This window comes from Castanea sativa, chromosome 2, assembly GCF_040712315.1.
Source record: "Castanea sativa cultivar Marrone di Chiusa Pesio chromosome 2, ASM4071231v1".
NCBI classification, from domain to species: Eukaryota; Viridiplantae; Streptophyta; class Magnoliopsida; order Fagales; family Fagaceae; genus Castanea; species Castanea sativa.
The window spans coordinates 47930006-47953943 of NC_134014.1; the positions used below are offsets into that span (position 1 = coordinate 47930006).

Below are 23938 nucleotides of genomic sequence, written 5' to 3' on the forward strand. Positions count from 1 at the left end.
TTTTTTTGGGAGTATTTTGCCATTTTTTTAACCTTAAAACGAAATTTCGCATGATTGAAGGTTTTGAAGTTTGACGGTTCCACAACTTTCACTGTTGCTATAACATGAGTTATGCAAAAGATTACAGAAACGAAAAGAGAAGAATCATCTTGTAGGTTGTCACTAGTGGTGGAGGGCATATAATTTTTGTTGAAATTTGACAAATATTCATAGATATATTGATTGCTTTCCCTTTCAATGGACGATTTTGAGTACAATATGAAAATTTTTGCATATAATTGTCTAGAATCTAGTGTCTAGACTATTATAAAGATGTGGTATATGCCGTTTTTATAATATGTATCCCGCCCTCATATAGGGTGGATATATGCAACGGAAACAACATGTATTTTTTTCATTACAAGAGAACTTAGTAGATTAATATTTTTAAATAAAAAAATTAAAATTTGTTCAATTTGCATAATAGGTTCAAATAGGACTGATAGAAATTGTTGGTTAAATCTAATACTGCATATAGATGTAAGTATAGACATATAGTGATAAAATATTTTTGGAGAAGGAAACATGATATAAATCATGCTAATTATAATTTAGAAATAATGATATTGATTTATGCTACTAATAGCAAGATTCTCCTATTTGGGTTTCATCATTTTGTGTACCAAAATACTATTAAATTCATATGTTTAGAAAGTTTAAATGGTAGGGTTTAGATACGTAATCTATACTACTAAAAATTGTATTTCCCTATTTGAGTTTCATCATTTTGTATACCAAAATACCCTCAAATTCATATGTTTAAAAAATTTAAATAGTAGGGTTAAAAAAGTAGGATAAAGTTTAGTTACAAAATTGGTTGTAACTTAAGACTACAAACTCACTCAATAAAATAAATATTACAACATATTTTGAAAATCTAACCGTTGAATTATATGTTCTTTGCGCTCTTAATAGATATGTTAAATTTTGTGTCAATTATATATTATTTACTATATGATCTATAAGCTTATATTTTGTATATAATTTTAAATTACAAAAACTTGAAATTTAAAAAATTTATTGATAACATAGCTATTGATCTTTAATTTTCTTGAAGTTTTGCAAGCATGGAGGATATAAGAAGAAGGTGTAATCCAATGGTAGATTTATCAAAATTCACCTCCAATAAAAAGATATTAAGTAAGTTTGTAGCCTTAATTTTGTAGCTAAACTTTGTTCAAAAAAGTACTCTCTCTCTCTCTCTCTCTCTCTCTCTCTCTCTCTCTCTCTCTCTCTCTCTCTCTCTCTCTCTCTCTCTCTCTCTCTCTCTCTCTCTCTCTCTCTCTCTCTCTCTCTCTCTCTTAAGTTTAGCTATTTTATTTTAATTCAATCTCCTTACCATATCCCTTAAAAATCAAGCACTTCCATCTCTCTTTATTCCTTCTGAAAGGCAAGTCAAGTTACTAAAATCAAACAATGCCTCTCTTCCTCTAATTATTATTATTATTAAACCTGTTTCATTTTTCTCTTAGAGGAATGAGTAGTCCTTTCCTATAAGGTAATTCTTTTAACTAGTACAATTAATTTTTATTGTTTTATTGCTCATATGATATTGACTATTCTATATGATTTTTAATTGCTTCTTCATTTTTTATTTTTCTGGAAATTTTTGACACTAAACCCAAAAAAAAAAAAATCATCATTTAATAATAATAGTAAGGGAAATACTAACAAATGCCTTTAGGATAATGGTTAACAATCTACTTAAAGAAAGTTTTTATAGGAAAAGAAAAAAAAATTAATATTTTGACAATTAATGCTAAGAACACTAGTTAGCATAACCCTAATAATAATACTTACTATTTTTTTTTTTTTGAGAAAGTAATAATAATACTTACTATGTTCTAAATTGTTGGTCCTCTTTAAAAAATTCAACTTTTTATGGAAACACCATTTAATGCATTGATGGTCAAGTAAAAGTGTGTAAATTTCCAAAATTACCCTCACTAATTTAAACTATAGCAGAAAAATGATATTAACTTTTTAAATAAAGTAACAATAATATAAAAATCTTATTTATTAATTTTGGAAAGAAGACTTCATTTAGGAACATTTCAAAATGAAATAAAGGATCAACAATTTAAAAATGGGGGATTAATAATTGATGTACAATTTAAAAATGGGGGATTAAAAACATCCAAACAAGGTGAAAGATAATCATTCCCCTCTATTCTATTCTCCACTACTCTCTTTCAATTCCCTCTACTCTCCTCTACTCTCATCTCTCTAAAAACTTCCAAACATTGGTAGCAATGCCCAGCAACCTCTAATACTTAAATTTGCTACCTTATTAAAGAAAAATATATTTGTAGTGTATAGATGGCTCATACCTCATTGTGGTGAGAAACCATAAATTTATAGATGTGATAGCAGCGTATATTACTCTTTCATTAGTTCATCAAAATAAGAAAATATTACTCTTTCATTATAATCATTACCTCCATTGCGGCCCAAATGGACGTTGATGTGGTCATTATGGCCAATATTAAAGGGGGGGGGGCATCTATGCGACTAACCACCCACAATCCCATATCAGGGGTAAAAAAAGGATGGGGACTAGATCCATGTCAACATGATCCCACCGTTACGTCCTCGCTCCCGACACAAACCCATATCGACATTGAGAGAAGAAAGGTTCGAAGGAGCGACAAAAAAAAGTAAAAAAATAACCTCTATCTCTCTCTCAATTTAAAAAATATTTTCACTAAAAAATGCTATAATTGTTTAAGTTAGATATTTCCGAAATATATTAGATATTATATTTATGTTACAACTTCCAACCAAACATATGAATAAATTTAGTTATTCTATTACAAAACTGTCTTTAGTTATAAAGATGAGAGGTGCTACGTCCACAACATTTTTACAACATTTTTACAACAAATCATAGGTGGTTAGTTGTTATTGGTTCAAATTTGAACCTAACACTAAGATTACTTTTTTGCCCCAACAATAACAACCAGTAACATCCTGCCACTTAGGATTTGTTGTAAAAATGTTGTAAAAATGTTGTGGACATATCATTTCTCTATAAAGATTATCATTCATATTCTAAATATCAAAGGTCCTTTTGTAGTGGTACTCTAATTATATATTGTATTAAGAAACCCATTTAAAAAACTCTATATATTACTTTTGTGTTTGTGTGTTCTAATAAGTATTAATATTTTCTAAAAAAAAAATTCTATATGTCAAAAAAAAAAAAAAATATATATATATATATATATCATTCATGTCATAATCTCCTTTGAGTGTACCAAATGTGCCATTAAAGTAAAGTCTCAAAGGTTGTTATTGATCTTGCAAATGAGCGTTGATCTTAAGATTGGAAATGAAAGGAGAATTGGACAGTGACAAACTTCAAAATATTTTAAGAAGAAAATGTTAAAGTTACAATCAATTTTATTACAAAAATCTTACAAACTAACATAATAATGAATATAATTAATGTTAAATCAATAATATATAAATAAAGATATTTTTTATTAATTTATAATATTTATATAATAAAGTTTGTATTATACTTAGCATCATTCTTATCTGTATGACTTTGAAAAAAAAAATTATTTGGAGGATGGCATGCAAGGAAATTCTTGTTTCCTGATATTTGAGAAGAGCAAACTTAAGATTGGAGAATATAATAGTGTCAATCTTCAAAATATTTTAATGAGAAAATGCTAAAGTTATCTAGTTACAAAAATTTTATAAACTAACATGATAATGAATATGATTTGTGTTATGTCAATAATATAATTAAAAAAAAAATTTATTAGTTTATAAGATTGATATAATAAAATTTGTATTTTATCTAGCATCACATAAGTTTATAAGAGAGAGTTTTAAATCTATGTAAATAGGAGTATTTTGAATTTAAATTTTTTTAGTGAGTTTTAGTTAGATCAATAATTATGGAGGGCACCATAAATTTAATAATTTGATTTGGGAGAATCCAAATGTTGATTCTTTTCATAAAAGATAATATTTAATGCAAAAGTCTTGTAATTCAACTAACATTTCCTTATTTTTAACGAAAACATCCATAGATGTATTAAATAATAATAATAATACTTCTTTACCACAAGACTTTAGGCTAAACCAAAGATAATTAAGGAGCTTACAAGATTACATCCTTATTCACTTCCCACCGACTTCAGACTTCAAACTCATGGGCCAGGTTCTTTCGTTTGTTCTAGTCTATAATACATTCATATTTGCTTGCTCCACGGCCCATTCAATAAACTCATGGGCCAGGTTTTTTCTTTTGTTCTAGTCTATAATGTATCATAGTTGCTTGCTCCAGCAGCTCCACGGCCTACTCAATAGGATAAATATTCACAACATTTTTATAATAAATAATAAGTGATAGATTGTTATTGGTTATTATAGGTGAATAAATAAGTAATTTAAGTTACTAATTCAAATTAGAACTAATAACAACCTAGCACTTATGATTTGTTGTAAAAGTGTTGTGAAAATATTATGAACGTAACATTTTTCATTCAATTATAACACAAATCGGTGGTGGCAGCCATAGTTGTTAAATCGTGAATTGAATTTTGATTTTTCCATATCATGTACATATCAAATCGTGTATCGTAAGATACACAAACACCTAATAAAATTATAAAATAATTATAGATATACATATATAAAATGTATATTTATTATAAATTCTAAATATATTCAACTAATGACCAATTTAATCATTACTTATGTAATAAAATTTAACTAAGCTAACTAAATAAATCAAATTAACTTATGTTTATAAAATGCACGTTCAAATTTATTATACTTAGAAGTGATAATATATGATATATGAACCAAAATAATAATATCTTTACATCATCTTTGCTAATCAACTCCATCTAAGTCAATGTTATCATCATGTTTAGCATCTTGCAAAATTATTTTTTCATAGACATTTCTTCATTATTATCAACATTTACTATGTTTTTTTTGTTTTTTCATTCTAATAATTTTTTCTTGGCATTCTAGCTTTTTAGACTCATACTAGTAATAGCAAAATAAAAAAAAATTATATTTTCATTTAATACATTATTAATAGAATAGAAAATAAATTTGCACATATAAAATCAAGGCTTATGAGTAGAGTCTAAATTTTGTAGGAGAAAGAGAAGGGAGGAAAGAAAAACTCATGGACTTGCTATTTTATTAGACCCAATTAAGTTTCCCAATAATTTTGTGTTATAAAAGTCTAACAACTTTTTAAAATCAAATAAAACCACAAATTTTAACCCAAAAAAAAAAACTCATTTTAAACCTCCATGTCTATGTTGTACATTTCATACAATTCATATGATACACACATATATATCAGACGATTCATGAGCACTTACAATATAAAATTTTTTGTACACGATACATATCGCGAATTGTAATGGTATTGACAGCTATAAAGGCGGCATTTAATTCTTTGGGCTTGATCACTTGAAAGGAATGGCTTTATATAGTAAATACATTTGGATGGACAAACCGACGATGCATCATCCCTTTTCGTGTCCACAAGTTGCAACAATATTGTTGTTTGGGAATACTATGAAAGTAGATGTACACGTCTATGGTTTTAAAAAAGAGAAATGTAACTAACACCTTAGGATTGTCAAACGCAATGACTGAACGCTCATGCTCTCTCTCTCTTGAAGAAGAAGAAAATGGGCTTGCTTGGAGCACCAAGAAAGTTAAAGACTCGCATAACAGAGCCCCAGTTGAAAGGAATATCCATCCTGGGGGAACCAGTTTATCCATCAAGCTTTCTTTCAGGGACAAGCTCGTGGGGGAAATTTCGGGAGCTTACTCCCAAGCTTTCTCTTTTTTAGACCATATGGATGTTAAATCTGAATCGGATGAGGAAATAGAGGAAGTTAGAGAAGGCATAGTTGCGATTAGTCTTTCTAAAGAGACAAAGCAACGCATTAGAGCTCCTTGGGCAAAAGCCCTTATTATGAAGGTATTCTATAAAATAGTGGGGAATAACTTTCTACATGCTAAGCTCATGGGACTTTGGAAACCAGCAAGGAGAGTCGACATGGTAGATCTTGGAAGGGACTTTTATTTGCTGAGGTTTTCACTTATGGAAGATCTAGAGTTGGTCTAGAAGAAAGGACCATAGTTTATAGGTGAACATTTTCTGTTGATTCAAAAATGGGAAGCTAATTTTAAACCTTCTGAAGCGCAGGTTTCTTTGGTGGCGGTCTGGGTAAGACTCTACGAGCTACCCATCGAATACTATGACGCAGAAGTCCTCTGGCAGCAAGGGCAAGCTCTGGGAACAGTGCTTAGAGTGGATACGCATACTGCAACAGAGGCTAGGGGCTGATATGCATGTATTTGTGTGCAGGTTGATGTTAGTAAATCTCTAATCACCTCTGTCTGTATCGGGCAACATAACCAACCGGCCGCTTACGAAGGAGTTAGTAAGTTATGCTTCTCCTGCGGTCAGCTAGGCCACCGAAAAGAGACTTGCCAGTATAACATCAAGCCTCTGTCACCTCCCCCGAAAGATTCCCATGTGCTAAATGACGCTGAGATAACGGGTTAAATGTCAGTTATTCCTGAGACACAGACAGAGGCTCAGACCGGGGATCACAATTCCTTAGACAACGTGGACTTTCCTTTGGTCTTTGGATGGTGGTTTCATTAAAAAGGAACGACAACAAAGGGGTTAAGAGAAATAGCACGAGCTCACTGATTGGTATTGGAAAGGATCACCATCACAAAAGGCCAAAAGAGCTGTTAGAGAATCCTAGTTTTAAAAAGGTTTGGGTTGGGCCAAGCAAAGTTAAAGAATCGGATGGGAAGAGGAAAGCCCAGTCCGATTTTAATGTAAGCCCAACCTTGAGTCTATCCCCTCCGGATAAGCAATTAATCACCTTCTCAAATGGATTAGTATCCACAAGCTCAAGACCGAATCTTGTAGAGAGTATGGGTAGCGCTAGCAAAGAGTTGAACAAACAAAAGTCCAAAACTAATTCTGTCAAGGGTAAAAGAGTTTGCGCGTAATAGGGCTTTATTATCTACTCCTATCATTGCCGCTTCAGACAAAACAACTCCTATCATTGCCGCTTCAGAAAAAACAAGCTTCTCCACTCTTGCTAACTGGTCCATAAGCATTTCTAAACTTCGAATTGAGCTTAATGGAGAGTTCTCGATGCAAACCCAGACAGCAAAATGGGTGATCAGCGTGGACGAGCTGATTTTGGAGATTCCAAAGGTGATTATAGAGGAAATTCGAGCTTACCCAACACGCCCTATGGGCTGGTTCAATGTCAAACTTTGAATAGCATGGAAGCTTCTATTCCCTCTAATGCAAATGAGTGCAGCCCTAGGTTACCTACCACTGACAGATTCAGTTTGGGGATTGATGGAAGAACCGTGGTGGAAGTTCCACTCCGACGCACTAGAGTTGGAAGAAATGAGCAAGTTGGTTTGGAATTCCATTCCCTAAATATCAACAACTCCGATTCTATGTGAAATAATTCCAAAGGAAAGCTTGTCTGCGAGGAGGATGCTGGAAAATCAAGCAATTGCGACAACTTATATGGGAAATTGGCATGCAACGAAGCTTTTGCAAGTGTTTCAACCCATCACGAAATTCAATGTTCACTCGATTGCGACTGGCAAAATGATGGGGGTGTCGGAGCACTGTGTGACATTGATGCCAAGCAGAGGTGAGACAAAAGAAGTGGTGAGGATGACCGGATGGAATTTGATGGAGGAAGCGAAATTCCTACCTCCATTTGACCAGTGTCCAACCCCTAACCACTGCTTAGTCAAGAATATTATAGCGTGGATTTGCAGGGGGCATTAAAGCCCTCTTTTCAAAATCATGTGAGGGAGTTGGTGCGCAATCATGTTCCAGCCATTATGATCATTATAGAGACTTGCGTTGGTGGTGAACGAGCCAGGGATATAACTAACAGACTTCCTTTTGACGGGGCCATCCACACGGACACTATTTGGTTTACTGGTGGTCTCTAGCTTCTTTGGAATTCAGACAGAGTTCATGTTAATCAGCTGGCCATGTCGGAGCAAGAAATTCATGTTTTGTTTAAGGTACTTCTTCTAATTTTGAATTTATTTGTACTGCTGTTTATGCTAGTCCTAGATTTCATGAGAGATGTATTTTATGGAATAATTTAAAAAATGCTACCAACCTTCATGATAAACCTTGGGTTATTACTGGGGACTTTAATGAGGTTCTTGTGGAAGGGGATAAATTTGGGGGAAAGAGCATTAGCTCTAATAGGTCCCTTCTTTTCAAAGAATGCCTTGATCACTGTTCTATGGTTGATATGGGGTTTGTTGGGCCTCGGTTTACTTGGACAAATAGAAGGAATATTTGTGCTCTCGTCCACGAAAGGATTGATCGTTTCTTTACCAACCCTAGCTGGTATGCCTTACACCCGAATGCTAAAGTTACTCACTTCACTAGATGTGTGTCAGACCATTGCCCGGTGCTTCTTGAGACCAACCGATCCAATAGTGTTTTTCTGCCTAGACCCTTTAAATTCCAAAGTTTTTGGCTATCAAATTTATCTTTTCCGGGAATTGTCATAGAGGCATGGGGCCGAGCTAGACCACTCCAGGAATCTATTGAGAATTTTTCTAGGAAAGCTTCGGATTGGAACAAGAATCATTTTGGTAATATTTTTGGGAAAAAGAAAAGAGTCATGGCTCGACTTAACGGCATCCAAAAAGCCATAGCTACACACCCTTCGCATTCTTTGCTTGAGTTGGAGAAAGTTTTGCACAAAGAACTTAATACCCTCTTAGACCAAGAGGAGAAGTTTTAGGTGCAGAAATCACGTATTAACCAGCTGATTGAGGGTGATTGAAATACGATCCTTCACCATATGTCCACTATTGTTAGGAGAAGGCGCAACAAAATCTCTTGCATTAAGAATGATTTGGGGGAGGGGATTTAAAGTGAAATAGGGGCTATGAACCACATTAGAAGGGGGTTTGAGAGGTTATTCACAACTAGTCTTAACCTTGCTCCTCTTAATCCCATTCGGCCTTCCTGGTGGCTAGCTGGCCTTTCGGATGAAGATAGATCCAACATGAGTGGTATGGTAACGGATGTTGAAATTAAAGATGGTCTTTGGGTGTTGGAAGCTTTCAAAGCTCCGGGTCCTGATGGCCTCCATAAGGGTTTCTTTCAGAGATTTTGGCTCATTGTAAGGGATTTGGTGAAGGCTAAAGTGAGGAAAGCCTTTACGAAATGTAAAATCCTTGAGTACCTTAATAGGACAAATGTGATCTTGATTCTGAAAATGGCAAGACCTGAAAGCTTGGGAAATTATCATCCAATTAGCTTATGCAATACAATATACAAGATTGTCACTAAGATCCTTGTTGCCAGGATTAGACCATATCTTGATAAACTTGTGTCCCCCCTCCAGTCTGCCTTTGTGATGGGAAGAAGAAGTGTACATAACGCCATTGTGGTGCAAGAGATTATCCATTCTATAAGTAACAAGAAAGGTCGAGTGGGGTACATGGCTATAAAAGTGGATCTCAAAAAGGCTTATGATAAAATTGAGTGGAGTTTCATTAGAGAGGTGCTCATTAATGCCAATCTCCCCCAAAATGTAATTAGCCTTATAATGAGCCGTGTTTCATCAGTTTTCACTTCCATTTTGTTTAATGGAGGTAACATGGAGCCTATTCTTCCTTTGAGAGGAATTAAGCAAGGTGATCCGCTTTTGCCCTACTTGTTTATTCTTTGCATGGAAGCCCTTGGTTACCTCATTGAGGAGAAATGCAAAGATAAAAGTTGGACTCCTGTTAAAAGTTTCAACAATGGGGTTGCCTTCTCGCATCTATTCTTTGCGGATGACTTGGTCCTATTTTCAAAGGTGGATCATGTTAATTGCTCAACAATACGGGATGTTCTTTATAATTTTTGTGCTAGATCTGGGTAGTCCATTAGTGAGAGCAAATCAAGAGTCTTTTTCTCCCCGAATGTTGATGTGGATACTAGGGAATCCTTGTGTGATATTCTAGGTTTTTACTCGACACCAACCTAGGAAAATACCTTGGATTTCCCATAAAACACCGTGGAATCAATAATGAGGACCTCAACTTTGTGTTGGAGAGAGTTAAGCAAAAATTGGCTGGTTAGAAAGCCAATCTGTTGTCTTTGGTGGGTAGGGTTGTTCTCATTCAACAATCCACTTCTACCATCCCTGCATACATTATGCAATGTACGGCGCTTCCAAAGAAGTTGCTTGACAACATTGATAGGGTTAATCAAAACTTTTTGTGGGGATCAGTGGATGATGCTTAGAAAGTTCACTGGGTGGGCTGGCATAAAGTTACTAAACCTAAAAAGGAAGGGTGTTTAGGAATTTAGGCAGTCAAGGGTAGGAACCAAGCTCTTTTGGCCAGGTTAAATTGGAGATTTAGGATGGAGAAAGATGCCTTATGGGTGGAAGTCCTTAATAGTAAATATTGCTCATATCAAAGACTAAATGCAAGAAATTGTGATAAACTTCCTTGCTCTAAGACTTGGAAAGCTATGAAGATGGAGGGTGAGGTGTTTAACAAGGGAATCCGATGGATACCGGGGAGAAGTAGTAATTTGAATCTATGGCATGATAAATGAATGCCCAATGGAAATTTGAGATCTCTCATTCAAGGCCCTCTTACTGCTAAGGATGATTCTTTAAAGGTTAAAGATGTTTTTGGGTTGCATGGGATTGGTCTTTGTAATTTATTCAACTCCCTAACAATATCCTCATGGAGATCAACTCTATTCCCTATTCGGTGAAAGCAATTCAGGGGGAGGATAGGCTAATTTGGATGGGAGCTAATCGGGGAGACTTTGATCTTAAACATGCTTATGCCTTAGCCAAAGGGAGTGAATTGGATGCAGGTTCCTTTAATGGGATGTGGGTCTGGAAATTGGACTCCATCCCATGGGTTAAAACCTTTGTTTGGAAATGCTTACATCCATTGGAGTGGGAGAATGCCTTGTCAAAAGGTGCATTAGTGAAACTTATATCTGCCATTTATGTCAAAGAGAGCCTAAAACAATTCTCCATAGGCAAAGGTAGGGCAGTCCAACCCACCCGGCCACCTGCCCAACCCGCCCATACCAGACCTGCTTCCACCTGATCCAACTGCTCCGGTGGTCGGACGCGAGTCCCGTTCTCCAAAACTCGACGCTAGCGGGTCAGTTTTGAGTCCCCTCCTTCAAAACCCATGAAACCTGACTCGCCCGAAGAGCATGAACATTCTGGCGAATTCTCCAACTTTCCAACGAGATTTCAGCTTGATTTCGCAAATTTCGTCAACCAAAACAATCAGATCCGACCGTATTTGGTGAGATTCGGCAAGATTCGAGGAGATCCAAGCTTATTTTGGCAAGATCTCGACCATACTTCGTGAAATCCGACGAGATTTGAGGAGATCCAAGCTGATTTTCGGCGAGATTCGAGGAGATCCAAGCTGATTTCGGTGAGATCTCAACCATATTTGGTGAGATTCGGTGAGATTTGAGGAGATCCAAGCTTATTTCGGCGATTTTCGGTGCAAATGTACTGAGTTTTTGTTGATTCCGGCGAGTGTTTTGAAGATTCCGGCGACATTTACAGAATTCGACGACTCTCTGAACTGACCGAACCCGAAACCGACTCGACCGATTGACACTGGCTGTCGGTTTCGGGTCCCTCCGCCTTCCACCCGACGTCGGCAAGTCGGGTCCAGGCTGGGTCGAAAACCGACCCTACCTGATCCGTGTACAGCCCTAGGCTAAAGGATTGTGGGACCTCGAAACAGATTTGGGAAAGATTAGAAGTCAATCTGAATAACAATTTCAATGAGGGAAACTTGGTTCAATGGCTGGAAAACAACTGTAAGAATAATAATTGTAGGTTAAGAGAGCAACCCCCTTGGAGGATCATTTTCCCATTCGCCATTTGGCTGCCGTGGAAGCAGAAAAAAGCAACAATCTTTAGGAACCTCCATGCTCAACCAAATGTCCATAAGGATGCATTATTCTGTGCATTGGAATTCCAGCATTGTGGATTAAACACCAAGAAGTCGAACTACAAGAGAGTGGTGCAAATCAGGTGGGAAATACCTCAAGCCGGGTGGGCTTGCCTGAATACTGATGAAGCAACTATAGGGAACCCAGGCCGAGCTTGGTGTGGTGGCCTTATCAGGAATAAGCATGGGGAGTGGCTGGGTGGCTTCTCTAGGAGTATTGGATGCTCTAACAGCTTCATGGTAGAACTTTGGGGGCTTAGGGATGGTCTAATTCTTTGTAATGAAATGCATTTGAATGTCGTGGATATCCAGCTTGATGCAAAAGCTGTTGTTCAACTTCTCTCTAATTCTTCTAGTGCTAACATTTGTGCAATGCCTCTTCTTGATGACTGCAGGCAGTTGATTTCCCAGATAGCCTAAGTCCGGATCAGACATTGCTTTCATGAAGCCAATTCATGTGCTGATTTCTTGGCTCGAATAGGAGCTTACCACGATAGAACTTTTGTTTTGCATCATGATCCGCCTGTGGATCTTTTGGAATTGTTAAGATCTGATAAAGCTGGTCTGTACCATAATAGATCCATAACTGATCTTCCCTATCCCCCTTAACTCTTTTTCGTTAATGCAATTTGCCAATTTCCCCTTTACCAAAAAAAGAAGAGAAAAAAGTGTTGGGTATATTTCAACAATTTATTTTTGTGATAAAGCAAAAGGAACAATATACAAATCTAAGAAAAAGCAATAACACATATAGATATACAAGACAAAAGCAATAACAAATACTGAATATATATATATATATATATATATATATATATATATATAAAGAGAAATCTAGAAATAATTAAAAACTAACAGACCAAATGCGTGAAGGATGAACAATTTAGATCAAGTCTTGTGTTTGACACAATCTCCTTAAAGCAAATTTCGCCCCTCACACAATCATTGTGGTGCTTTGAGACTCAGAAACGTCTGCCTCCCCAGATAAAATGATCTACATCACAAAAATGAAGCACACAAGATCGTGCTTTGCGAACTACTCCATTTCTCTTGCTCTCTCTTTGACACAAAATGAAAGTGCACAAAATATTCTCACTAGGAGAGTTTTTCTTAAAAGTATTTTTTATGAATGAGGGATTATGTAAAATTATACGTTACTAAACATACACTCTGTTTCAGTAATAACTGCTGTACACAGACTAATTGACTAAAAAAATTAAAATAATAAAATAATATTATTATTTGGACAAGTAGGCCCAGTTCACATATGCCAAATGCCCAACCCAATGTCCAATTTATGAGCATATAAACTCATATATTATCTTTTTCCTTTCCTATGTGTAACTCAGGATTTTTACCACTTTTAATAGCATCTTCAAGTGAACATAGAAACATCAATTTCTTATTCACTCTATACTATTTTTTCCAACAATCCCCACATGAATAGAAATTAATAAACATTATGCAAATGATGATGCAGATACAAAGAGAGTAGAAGAAAAGTACTGTATCGGGAGAAGTAATTCGTGGTTTTGAACTTTCCTTTGTGAAAGACTGTCGGATATACTAGCTAACTAGTGAACATGCTATCTTGAACTGTTCAGCCATTTGTGTATACCAAGATAATAGAATTGACATAGCTCCTTTTCGGACATATTTCGTTCTTATAGTTGTGTTCATTTCGGCCCTGAACATATCTTGGTAAATTCATGAAGTACTTTATAGAATTTAGCCTTAAAACTCTCGTGGAAGCGGCCTACTTCACATTCATATAGGTGATTCTTATTAAGAGTATCCTGCTATACCCTACTCGGAATTCCAAGATATAAGAATCATTAAAAGCAAAGCTTACCCTGAACATCGCTTACAGGCATCACTATTTCATCATAGGAACGGGTGGGAGATGCAATCTCTATAGTGATAAAAACTAGTCTCCACGATTCGATTGTCCCTTTGAACCTAGATCTTGAGATCTCCAGTCAGCTATGTTTGGTTGCCATCCCGGAGACTTTTAAGTAATAGGCTTTAACCCCATTCCCCTCGATGAACAGTATACTTACTCTCTACTCAAGCCTTTAGTTAACGGATTCGCTATATTCTCTTTCGACTTTATAAAGTCAATGGAAATAATTTCATTAGAGAGCAACTGTCTCACGGTATTATATCTTCGATGTATATGTCGAGACTTACCGTTGTACATATAACTCTGTGCCCTACCAATAGCTGATTTGCTATCACAATGTATACAAATAGAAGGCACAGGTTTCATCCACATTGGCATATCCTCCAAGAAAAGTAGAAGCCACTCTGCTTCTTCTCCTGCTTTGTCCAATACGATAAATTCTGATTCCATTGTGGATCTAGCAATGCATGTTTGTTTAGAAGACTTCAAAGATACCGCTGCACCACCAAGTGTAAAGACATATCCAATCATGGGTTTGGTGTCTTTTGTGTCGGATATCCAATTAGCATCAATATACCCTTCTAGTACAACTGGATACCGAGTGTAGTGCAACCCATAATTTAGGGTGTATTTCAAATACTTCAAAACCCTAACTAATGTCTTCCAGTGATTTTCCCCTGAATTACTAGTGTATCTACTCAACTTGCTGACAGCATATGCTATGTCCGGTCTAGTGCAGTTCATTATGTACATAGGACTGCTTATTATTCTCGAATACTCCAATTGTGATATGCCTTACCTTTTATTCTTAGTTAAATGTAAATTTACATCTATAGGTGTTCTCACTAGACTGTCATCATATTTCTTGAATTTCTCAAAAACTTTCTTAACATAATGTGATTGAGATAAGACAAGTCCATCAGATTTTCTAGAAATTTTCATTCCTTGTATCACATTTGCAACACCTAAATCTTTCATGTCAAACTCACTAGTCAACATTCTCTTGGTAGCTTTAATGATATCATTATTGCTACCTATAATGAGCATATCATCAATATAGAGACACACAATGACATAGTCATTTGCAGTATCTTTAATATACACACATTTGTCACATTCATTGATTCTAAACCCATTTGACATCATTGCATTGTCAAATTTCTTATGCCATTGCTTTGAAACTTGCTTTAATCCATAAAGAGATTTAACAAGCCTACACACTTTCTTTTCTTGACCAGGAACAATGAACTCCACTGGTTGGTCCATATAAATCTCCTCATTTAATTCACCATTCAAGAATGTTGTTTTTACATCCATTTGATGTCTCTCTAGGTTATGCAACGCTGCAATAGCTATCAACATCCGAATGGATGTTATTCTTGTAATAGGTGAATATGTGTCAAAATAATCCACACCTTCCTTTTGTTTGTAACCCTTTATAACAAATCTTGTCTTATACTTGTCAATAGATCCATCAGTCTTTAACTTCCTCTTGAATATCCATTTATATCCTAGAGGTTTACAACCTGGTGGAAGATCCACTAGTTCCCATGTATGATTTTGAAGGATGGATTCAATCTCACTATTGACAACTTCTTTCCAGAAAGGCGCCTCAGGTGTAGAAATAGCTTCCTTGAACTTGAAGCTTTGAGGTTCATCTCCTAACATATAAGTTAGAAAATCTGGACCAAATGATTTTGACATTTTAGCCCTCTTACTACATCTAGGCTCAACCTCATTCCTCTCTTCCATCAACTCTTGATTATGAGAGGTACTAGACGTACACTCGAAGTTTCTCTTAAGAGGACTTGACACTTGTGTGGATTTGTAAGGGAATATTTCTTCAAAAAAATACTGCATTCCTTAATTCAATAATGATATTCACATACATGTCAGGAACATTAGATTTTTGAATTAGAAACCGATATGCACTGCTATTATGAGCATAACCAATGAAAACACAATCTACTGATTTTGATCCTATCTTTATCCTTTTAGGAATAGGACAGTCACCTTTGCCAAACACCCCCACACCTTTAAGAATTGATAGGAAGGCTTTCTACCTTTCCATAACTCATACGACATCTCTTTGGTTTTCTTATTAGGCAATTTATTAAGAATATGATTGGCGAAAAGAATAGCTTCCCCCCACAAGTTCTGTGGTAAATCGGAACTTATCAACAATGCATTCATCATTTCTTTTAAGGTTCTATTTTTCCTTTCAGCAACTCCATTTTGTTGAGGTGAATAAGGTGCAGTGGTTTGATGAACAACACCATGCTGTAAACAGAACTCACTAGACGGTGATTCATATTCCCCACCTCTATCACTCTTTAGAACCTTAATCTTTTTGTTGAGTTGATTCTCAACCTCATTCTTATATTGCATGAATGCCTCAATTGCCTCATCCTTGCTCCTTAGCAAGTACACCTAACGATATCTAGTGCAATCATCTATGAAAGTGATGAAATATTTCTTACCACCTCTAATTTGTACAAATTTCATGTCACATACATCACTATGTATCAAATCTAGAGGTTCAGTGCTTTTTTCAACTGATTTAAAAGATGCTCTGGCTATCTTAGCTTCCACACAAGTTTCACATTTTTTATCAAAATCAATTTCAAATTTAGACAATAAATCTAAATTAATTAGTCTATGTAAAGTATGATAATTAACATGACCCAATCTACCATGCCATACATTAGATGACTCAAGTATGTAAACAAAAGATTCACCTCTATTATTATCAATAACAATCATTACTTTCATCTTGAACAAACCATTGCTCAAATATCCTTTTCCCACATACAATCCACTCTTAAAAAGTGAAAATTTATCAAACTTAAAAATCAACTTAAAACCATTTTTGCTCAACAATGAGCCAAATACAAGGTTCTTATGAATTTCTGGCACATGCAATACATCTTTCAAAGTAAGAAACTTGCCCGTAGTCATTTTGAGCACAACCTTTCCAATTCCTTCAATCTTAGAGGTTAAGGAATTTCCCATGAAATTTTTTCTTCCATTGCCCATAAGAATATATTTAGAAAACATTTTCTTTTCTGAACATACATGATGTGTAACTCCAATGTCCACTCACCATTCCTTGGTATTTCCTCCTACCAAGTTCACTTCAGAAATCACAGCAGAAGGTTCATGTTGGTTTGAGCCACAACTGGATTCACAACAATTTTGTTTGACATCTGTGTTCAACAAAATTCAAACAAATTGAATCCTCAAAACCAGCCAAGTTTAAGAAATAAATGTAAATATTTACTTCCAAATGTTACTGTGCAAAAAACAAAGTCAAGATATATATATATATATATTTTTCAACACCGAATTGCAGAAAAATAACAACACAATACACATAAACTGAACAAAAGAATAAAAAAAAAATTCCCAGCCAAGCAAATAACACAAAAAAGCTTACTAACATATAATATATTATAAGCCAAAGATTTTTATTTTTATTTTTAGGATCATTAGCCAAAGATATTTAATAGTGAAAGAATACTACACAATATGAGAGAACCACAAACAAAAGTCAAAGAAAAAGGAATCCTGCACTAAAAACAAACCCAACAATAATAACACTCAAAAAACCAAGTTTGCCCAGAAATCAAACATACTTACATACCAACCCTACACGTTTATCGTACAAAATTGTCAATCAAACCTGTCAACCAATCAAATCAAATGCAACTTTCAAAAGATAAACATTAAACACCTGTTTTGAAAAACATATAATCAAAAGAATCTCGCACAGTCACGATACATTACGCAAAACTATCCAAAGCGCAAAGATATAAAATTGTATAGTAAAACATGCCGATACATATAGTATTCACAAAAATAAATTAAAGAAGTATTTTAAATCTGCTTTAAGATTGTTGGGTATATTTTAACAATTTATTTTTATGATAAAGTAAAAGGAATAATATACAGATCTAAGAAAAAGTAATAACACAAATAGATATACAAGACAAAAGCAATAAACAAATACTGAATATATATATAAAGAGAAATCTGAAAATAATTAAAAATTCACAGACCAAATGCGTGAAGGATGAACAATTCAAATCAAGTCTTGCTTGTGTTTGATACAATCTCCTTAAAGCTGATTTCACCCCTCACACAATTATTGTAGTGCTTTGAGACTCACGGACATCTGCCTCCCAGGATAAAATGATCTACAGCACGAAAATAAAGCACACAAAGTCGTGCTCTGTGAACTACTCAATGTCTGTTGCCCTCTCTTTGACACAAAATGAAAGTGCACAAAATATTCTCACTAGGAGAGTTTTTCTGAAAAATAGTTTTTATGAATGAGGGACCATATAAAATTATACGTTACTGAACAGGTACTCTATTTCAGTAATAACTGCTATGCACAGACTTACTGACTCAAAAAATTAAAATAATAAAATAATATTATTATTTGGACAAGTAGACCCAGTCCACATATGCCAAAAACCCAATTTAATGTTCAACTCATGAACATATAATCTCATAAATTATCTCTTCCCTTTCCCATGTAGGACTCAGAATTTTTACCATTTTTAATAGCATATTCAAGTAAACATAGAAATATTAATTTCTTATTCACTCTATACTATTTTTTCAACAAACAGAAAGTAGATGTGCACGGAGTTTAATGTTATATCTACATTAATATAGTTATTTCATATTTGTTACCACGTAAGAGTTGACAAGAGAAAGGGGAAGATCAATGCCAAATGAGAGGCAACGCCTTTACAATTCTGGCAACCTCTTTGTCAAGAGAAACAAATGTTCTGGTAAGTAGCAATGCCTTCACAATTCTGGCAAGTTCTTTGTCAAAAAGAAACAAATGTTCTGGTAAGTGTAGAGGCATATCTACTTTCACACTAAACTAATATTCAAAAATGTGATTGCTGCCTAACAAATTTTGGAGTATAAGTTGTTTCCATCATAAGTTAGAATTTATTTTTTTGGACAGTGGCGGGCCTGGCGGTGCGACAAATAGGTCAGGGTGGTCCCAGTTGTTTCCATCATAACTTAAAATTTTTTTTTTTTTTAAATTGTATGTGAATTTGGACAGTGGCTGCGCCACATATAGGTCAGGGTGGTCCCAGGACCACCCTGACCTGCATTCTTTTTTTTTTTTTTTTTTTAATAAAAAAAATTTATTTATCTACTTTTAAAAAAGATTAGGAACACTCTCAAAAAAATTTTATGCCAATAAAATTATATTTTGGTAGATTATTTGTTACATTTTGGCTGGTACCAGTTTTTAGAAGAAAAAAAAAACTCTTAAACTAACAAATTCGTTAGCACAGCATGTCATTACTTAGGTCGAACACCTAAAAAACAAATCCAACTATCGCAAAGGTCGCCCCTTTTTCTTCTTCTTCTTCTTCTTCTTCTTCCTCTTCTTCTTCTTTGTTTCGTCTCAGACGTTCTGCTAGTCTACCTTTTCTTTCTTTTTTTACTCTAGTTTTTGCTTTGTCAAGTTTTTTCTTTAGTTTGTTTTTTAGACTTTTAGCTTGCTGAACCCACCCACGTGACAAAGCTTTGGAAATGACAAAACTCAAAAAGCTAACAAAAGATTTTGATTTCAAATTTATTTATTGAGTCTTGCCTCTTCCCAATATGATATACATATATACACTCTTATTGTACTATTTTTTGTTGTTGTTTTTCATTATTTAATTACATATTTATGTTTTAATATTCTAAAATAATAATTGTTATGTAATAACTAAATGATTTGAGTGTCAAAAAAGAAAAACTAATGATTTGTTTATTTGAGGTTTACTTATTTGGATCAATAATTTTATGTTGTATAATAAAATATATATATATATATATATTTTTTTTTTAGAAACCTCGAAACACCCTGAAACAGTACGTCGAAATAGATCAGTACCAAAATATTTCGTTCCACTAAACAAAACCGAAACAAGGTCCAAAACGGTATTTATAACATTGCTTTCAAGCAAAAAGAAAAAGCTAAAAAAAAAATTGAACTAAAATCTAAAAAAGAAAAAATTGTAATAGAGAATCTGAAGAAAAAAAAAATTGTAACAAAGAAAGCCCACCGAGGAACACCTTGAGAAACAATCCTGGAGCCGTCACTAAATTTGAAGTTTTTTTTTATTTTTTTGGTGGTAAAAATGTGAATTTGGAGTCAGTAACATGGTATACTATGTATGTAACCACCTTCTCACATAGTTATAAGATATATTAATCATTTTTTGTAAAAGAAATTTGCGTTTATAAGATTGTTGATTTTTTAGTATAGTTTTAAAATGGTGAACGATGGATATATTATAGGAAATTAAATGATTTTTGTGATTATGTAAACAATAAAAACATGCAAATTTAATCATAAACAAGAACACAACAGATTCAATAACTGGATTTTCTAAATAAGATATTAGAAAAATAAATAAATAACTCATAGACCAAGTGTCTGTTTAGAAAGCTTTTTATTAAATGTACTGTAAATAAAAACTAAAAATTAAATGAAAATAGTAGTGGACTCATGTGGGACACGTAAATAGTAGGGGGCAGTGGCGGAGCCAGGAATTTAGGTCAGGGGGGGCAAGATTAAAAGACAAGATTGGAAGTAAAAAATTAATCTAAAAAAATTAATCAATATTAATAACAAAATAAGTAAACAACTATATGATAATGTAATTGTCATACAAAATCTAACATAAAATGTAAACTTTAATTTATTTTTTCACACCTAACTTATTTTACTCAATTGCCCTCGACGATTTTTCATATTTTGAAACCGTTGCATAATTTCTTCACACTCAATAGTCTTGAATATATCTTTCTCAATATATGTGACTAAGCAATCATTCATCCACTGATCTCCTATTCAATTGCGCAATCGATTTTTAATTATGTTCATTGCTGAAAAAGCTCTTTCAACAGTAGCTGTTGCAACTGGTAAGATCAATGCCAAAGTCCCTAATGAGTAAACCAATGGATATGAAATATTCTTTTTCATTTCTACCATCTTTTCAGCAAGCTGTCCAATTCCTTTAAGTGCTGAAAACTCTTCAGAGGACCGCATGTCATGGATGTATGTCTCAAGTTGGTTATCCAAGAAAGAAACTTGAACTGTTGAAAAATCACTTGGATAAAACTGAGCAAGCCGAATTAATTTCTCCTTGTTGAATGCTGAAAATAAGTTATCTGGGTTCAAACATGCAACACAAAGTAATAATTCAAAATTTTCAAAACGACTATCGAGTTCCCGAAGTTGCATATCTATAACAGGTATAAAAAGCTCCACTTGATAATGATGTGAATTTTTCATGTTTTGAGCTTTTCGTCGTGGCCGAGGTTGATAAAAATCATTCATATCAGGAACATCAATATTATTTTTTGCACAAAATGCAGAAACCTCCTCTAGCAAAGAGTTCCACCCATCATCTCTCATGACCTGTAAACGTTGCTTTGAAATGTCAACCAACTTCATAGCATTCACAATATCTTGATCTTTTCGTTGTAATGCCTGTGACAACTCATTACTTATGCCAAGCACACCTTTCATCAAATGTAAATCAAACACGAATTCAAATGTTTGGAGTAAACCGATTAAGATATTTGCTTCTGCTCTCTGATCAGAATCTAAACCATCTTCTATAATAGTTTCAATCACATCAATTACAGAAGAAAACACGTGAATAATATTAACAAGTGCACCATAATGAGAACTCCAACATGTATCTCCAGGTCTTTTTAGACTCATTTCTTGATTCAAGCCACGACCAGTTGAAATTTCATTATTTTTTAGTTCTTCTATAACTTCAGCATTACGTTTTTCACGAAGAATATCATGACGTTTGCATGATGCTCCAACAATATTGAATACCTTTGCAACCAAGTTAAAAAAGGTTGCAATCTGGATGTGATTTTTTGCTACTGCAACTAATGTTAGTTGAAGCTGATGTGCAAAGCAATGGACATAATAGTGTAAGGATTATCTTTCAAAATAAGAGTTTTTAGTCCATTTAACTCACCTCGCATGTTGCTTGCCCCGTCGTAGCCTTGTCCCCGCAATCTACTAATGCTTAAGCTATGTTTATTAAATACCTCCTCAATTGCACTCTTTAGTGTCACTGCTGATGTATTATTAACATGTGTAATGCCTAAAAAGCGCTCATTCACATGTCCCAGTTTGTCCACATAGCGCAAAGCAATCGCCATTTGTTCTTTAGTAGACATATCACGTGATTCATCAACTATAATAGCAAATAATGAGTCTCCAATATCTTTAATAATAGCATTTATTGTCTCAACAAATACAAAGATTTGCTATTTCTTTTTGGATATCAGGGGAGAGGTCATTTGATGATTTTCGTGAGCATTTTCGAGGACTGCCTTATCAATTTCTTCATTGTGATTTGCAAGAAACCGTAATAATTCAAGAAAATTTCCTTGATTATTGGAGTCTTTAGATTCATCATGGCCACGAAATGCTAATCCTTGCCGTAGTAGAAAACAAATACAATCCATTGATGCATTCAAACGAGTTCGATATTCCCTTTTCTCGACATCCGATTGCTTGTTTATAACTATTTGAATACTTTGTCTCTGGTTTAACAAAGCTTCACATTTTCTTTGAGCTATATTATGTGCACTGTTGTGGTCCCCAACGTGATTCTGTAATTTCTCCTTCTTTTTCCAATTTCTGAATCCTTCAGTAACAAATGAGTCTCCCCCTCCTTGATCACCAGTATCAGGTCGAAATAGATAACAAAATAGACTATATGCAGCATCTTTCGTAATGCTATATTCCAACCAACTAGGATAGTCTTTGAACCACACTGGATTAAATCGACGCTTTGTTTTGCCAAATTGACTTTGTGGAAAATCATGATCAACTGGTTGACAAGGTTTATTTTGTAGATAATTCCTTCTAATTTGATCTCTTTCATTAGGATGATAGTTACAAATTTTTATTCTTAAACCAGGATCCGTGGGAAGATTTGCAACATCCACTTCGATACGAGTTCGTTTAGGATTTGATCCGGACTCATTATTATGATCAAGATTCTCCATAATCTCAATTAACTACAAATAAATATGTCATATCATTAAAAGAAAGAAAAAAAAATTACAATCTATGATTAAGAATAATCAAATGAGGAGATCATTATAAATACAAATAGTTTAAACATATAATTTGAATTATAAATTTATGGTTAAGAATAGTCAAATTAAGAGATCCATCTAAATATAAACAGTTTAAACATATAATTTGATTATTTAAAAATAAATAAATAAATAAATCAAAGCAAAAGTATTAAGAGTATGCATACCTATAAATATTTGAATGTAACTTAAAAACCCAACTTGAATGCTTTTAAAAACTGCACAGCAACTCTGAGATCCAAAGAAAGAAACTGGATTGAAAAGAAATTTTTTCGTTGTGATGGGAGGCGTGCCTTGTTTGCATTATATATACTTTTTTTTTTTCAGAGTTCTACTGACTTCTAATCCGGGTAGGTGTAGCAAAGTTGTTATAGAGATCATTAGAATTGTACTACTTCTAGGGGTAGAAGTCTACTACTACTAGGAAAGCAGGAAAGGTTTTATCACTTCTATCAAAAAAAAAAAAAAACTCAATTAAGTCACGTTACTTTCACGTTACTTTTCCTTTCTAACTTTTAAGTCACGTTACTTTTCCTTTTTAGCCTTTTTTTTTCTTTTTTCTTTTTTGTAGGGGGGGGGGGGCAAATATGGTATTTCCTAGTCAAAACAATTGAAATTTCAGGGGGCACCTGCCCCCCCTCGCCCCCCCTCCCTCCGCCCCTGTAAATAAAAACTAAAAATTAAATGAAAATAGTAGTGGACTCATGTGGGACACGTAAATAGTAGGGGGAATAATAAGTTGGCTTATAATCAGTACCCAAACGCACACTAAATACTTAAAACGTGAATGATATAAAACTTATCAAGATTTGTGTTTGATAT

The 23938-nt window shown here is 34.3% G+C and overlaps 1 protein-coding gene and 1 pseudogene across 1 annotated transcript; one reads left to right on the forward strand and one right to left on the reverse strand.

The window, feature by feature from the left end:
• Positions 1 to 10800: 10800 nt before the first annotated feature.
• LOC142625441 (uncharacterized) lies at positions 10801 to 12471 on the forward strand. The gene is made up of 2 exons (XM_075799098.1): positions 10801 to 11076; positions 12082 to 12471. The coding sequence occupies exons 1-2, from the start codon at positions 10801 to 10803 to the stop codon at positions 12469 to 12471; spliced, it is 666 nt and encodes a 221-aa protein (XP_075655213.1).
• An 8222-nt stretch (positions 12472 to 20693) lies between these two features.
• LOC142625442 (uncharacterized) lies at positions 20694 to 23023 on the reverse strand (annotated as a pseudogene).
• Positions 23024 to 23938: the final 915 nt, after the last annotated feature.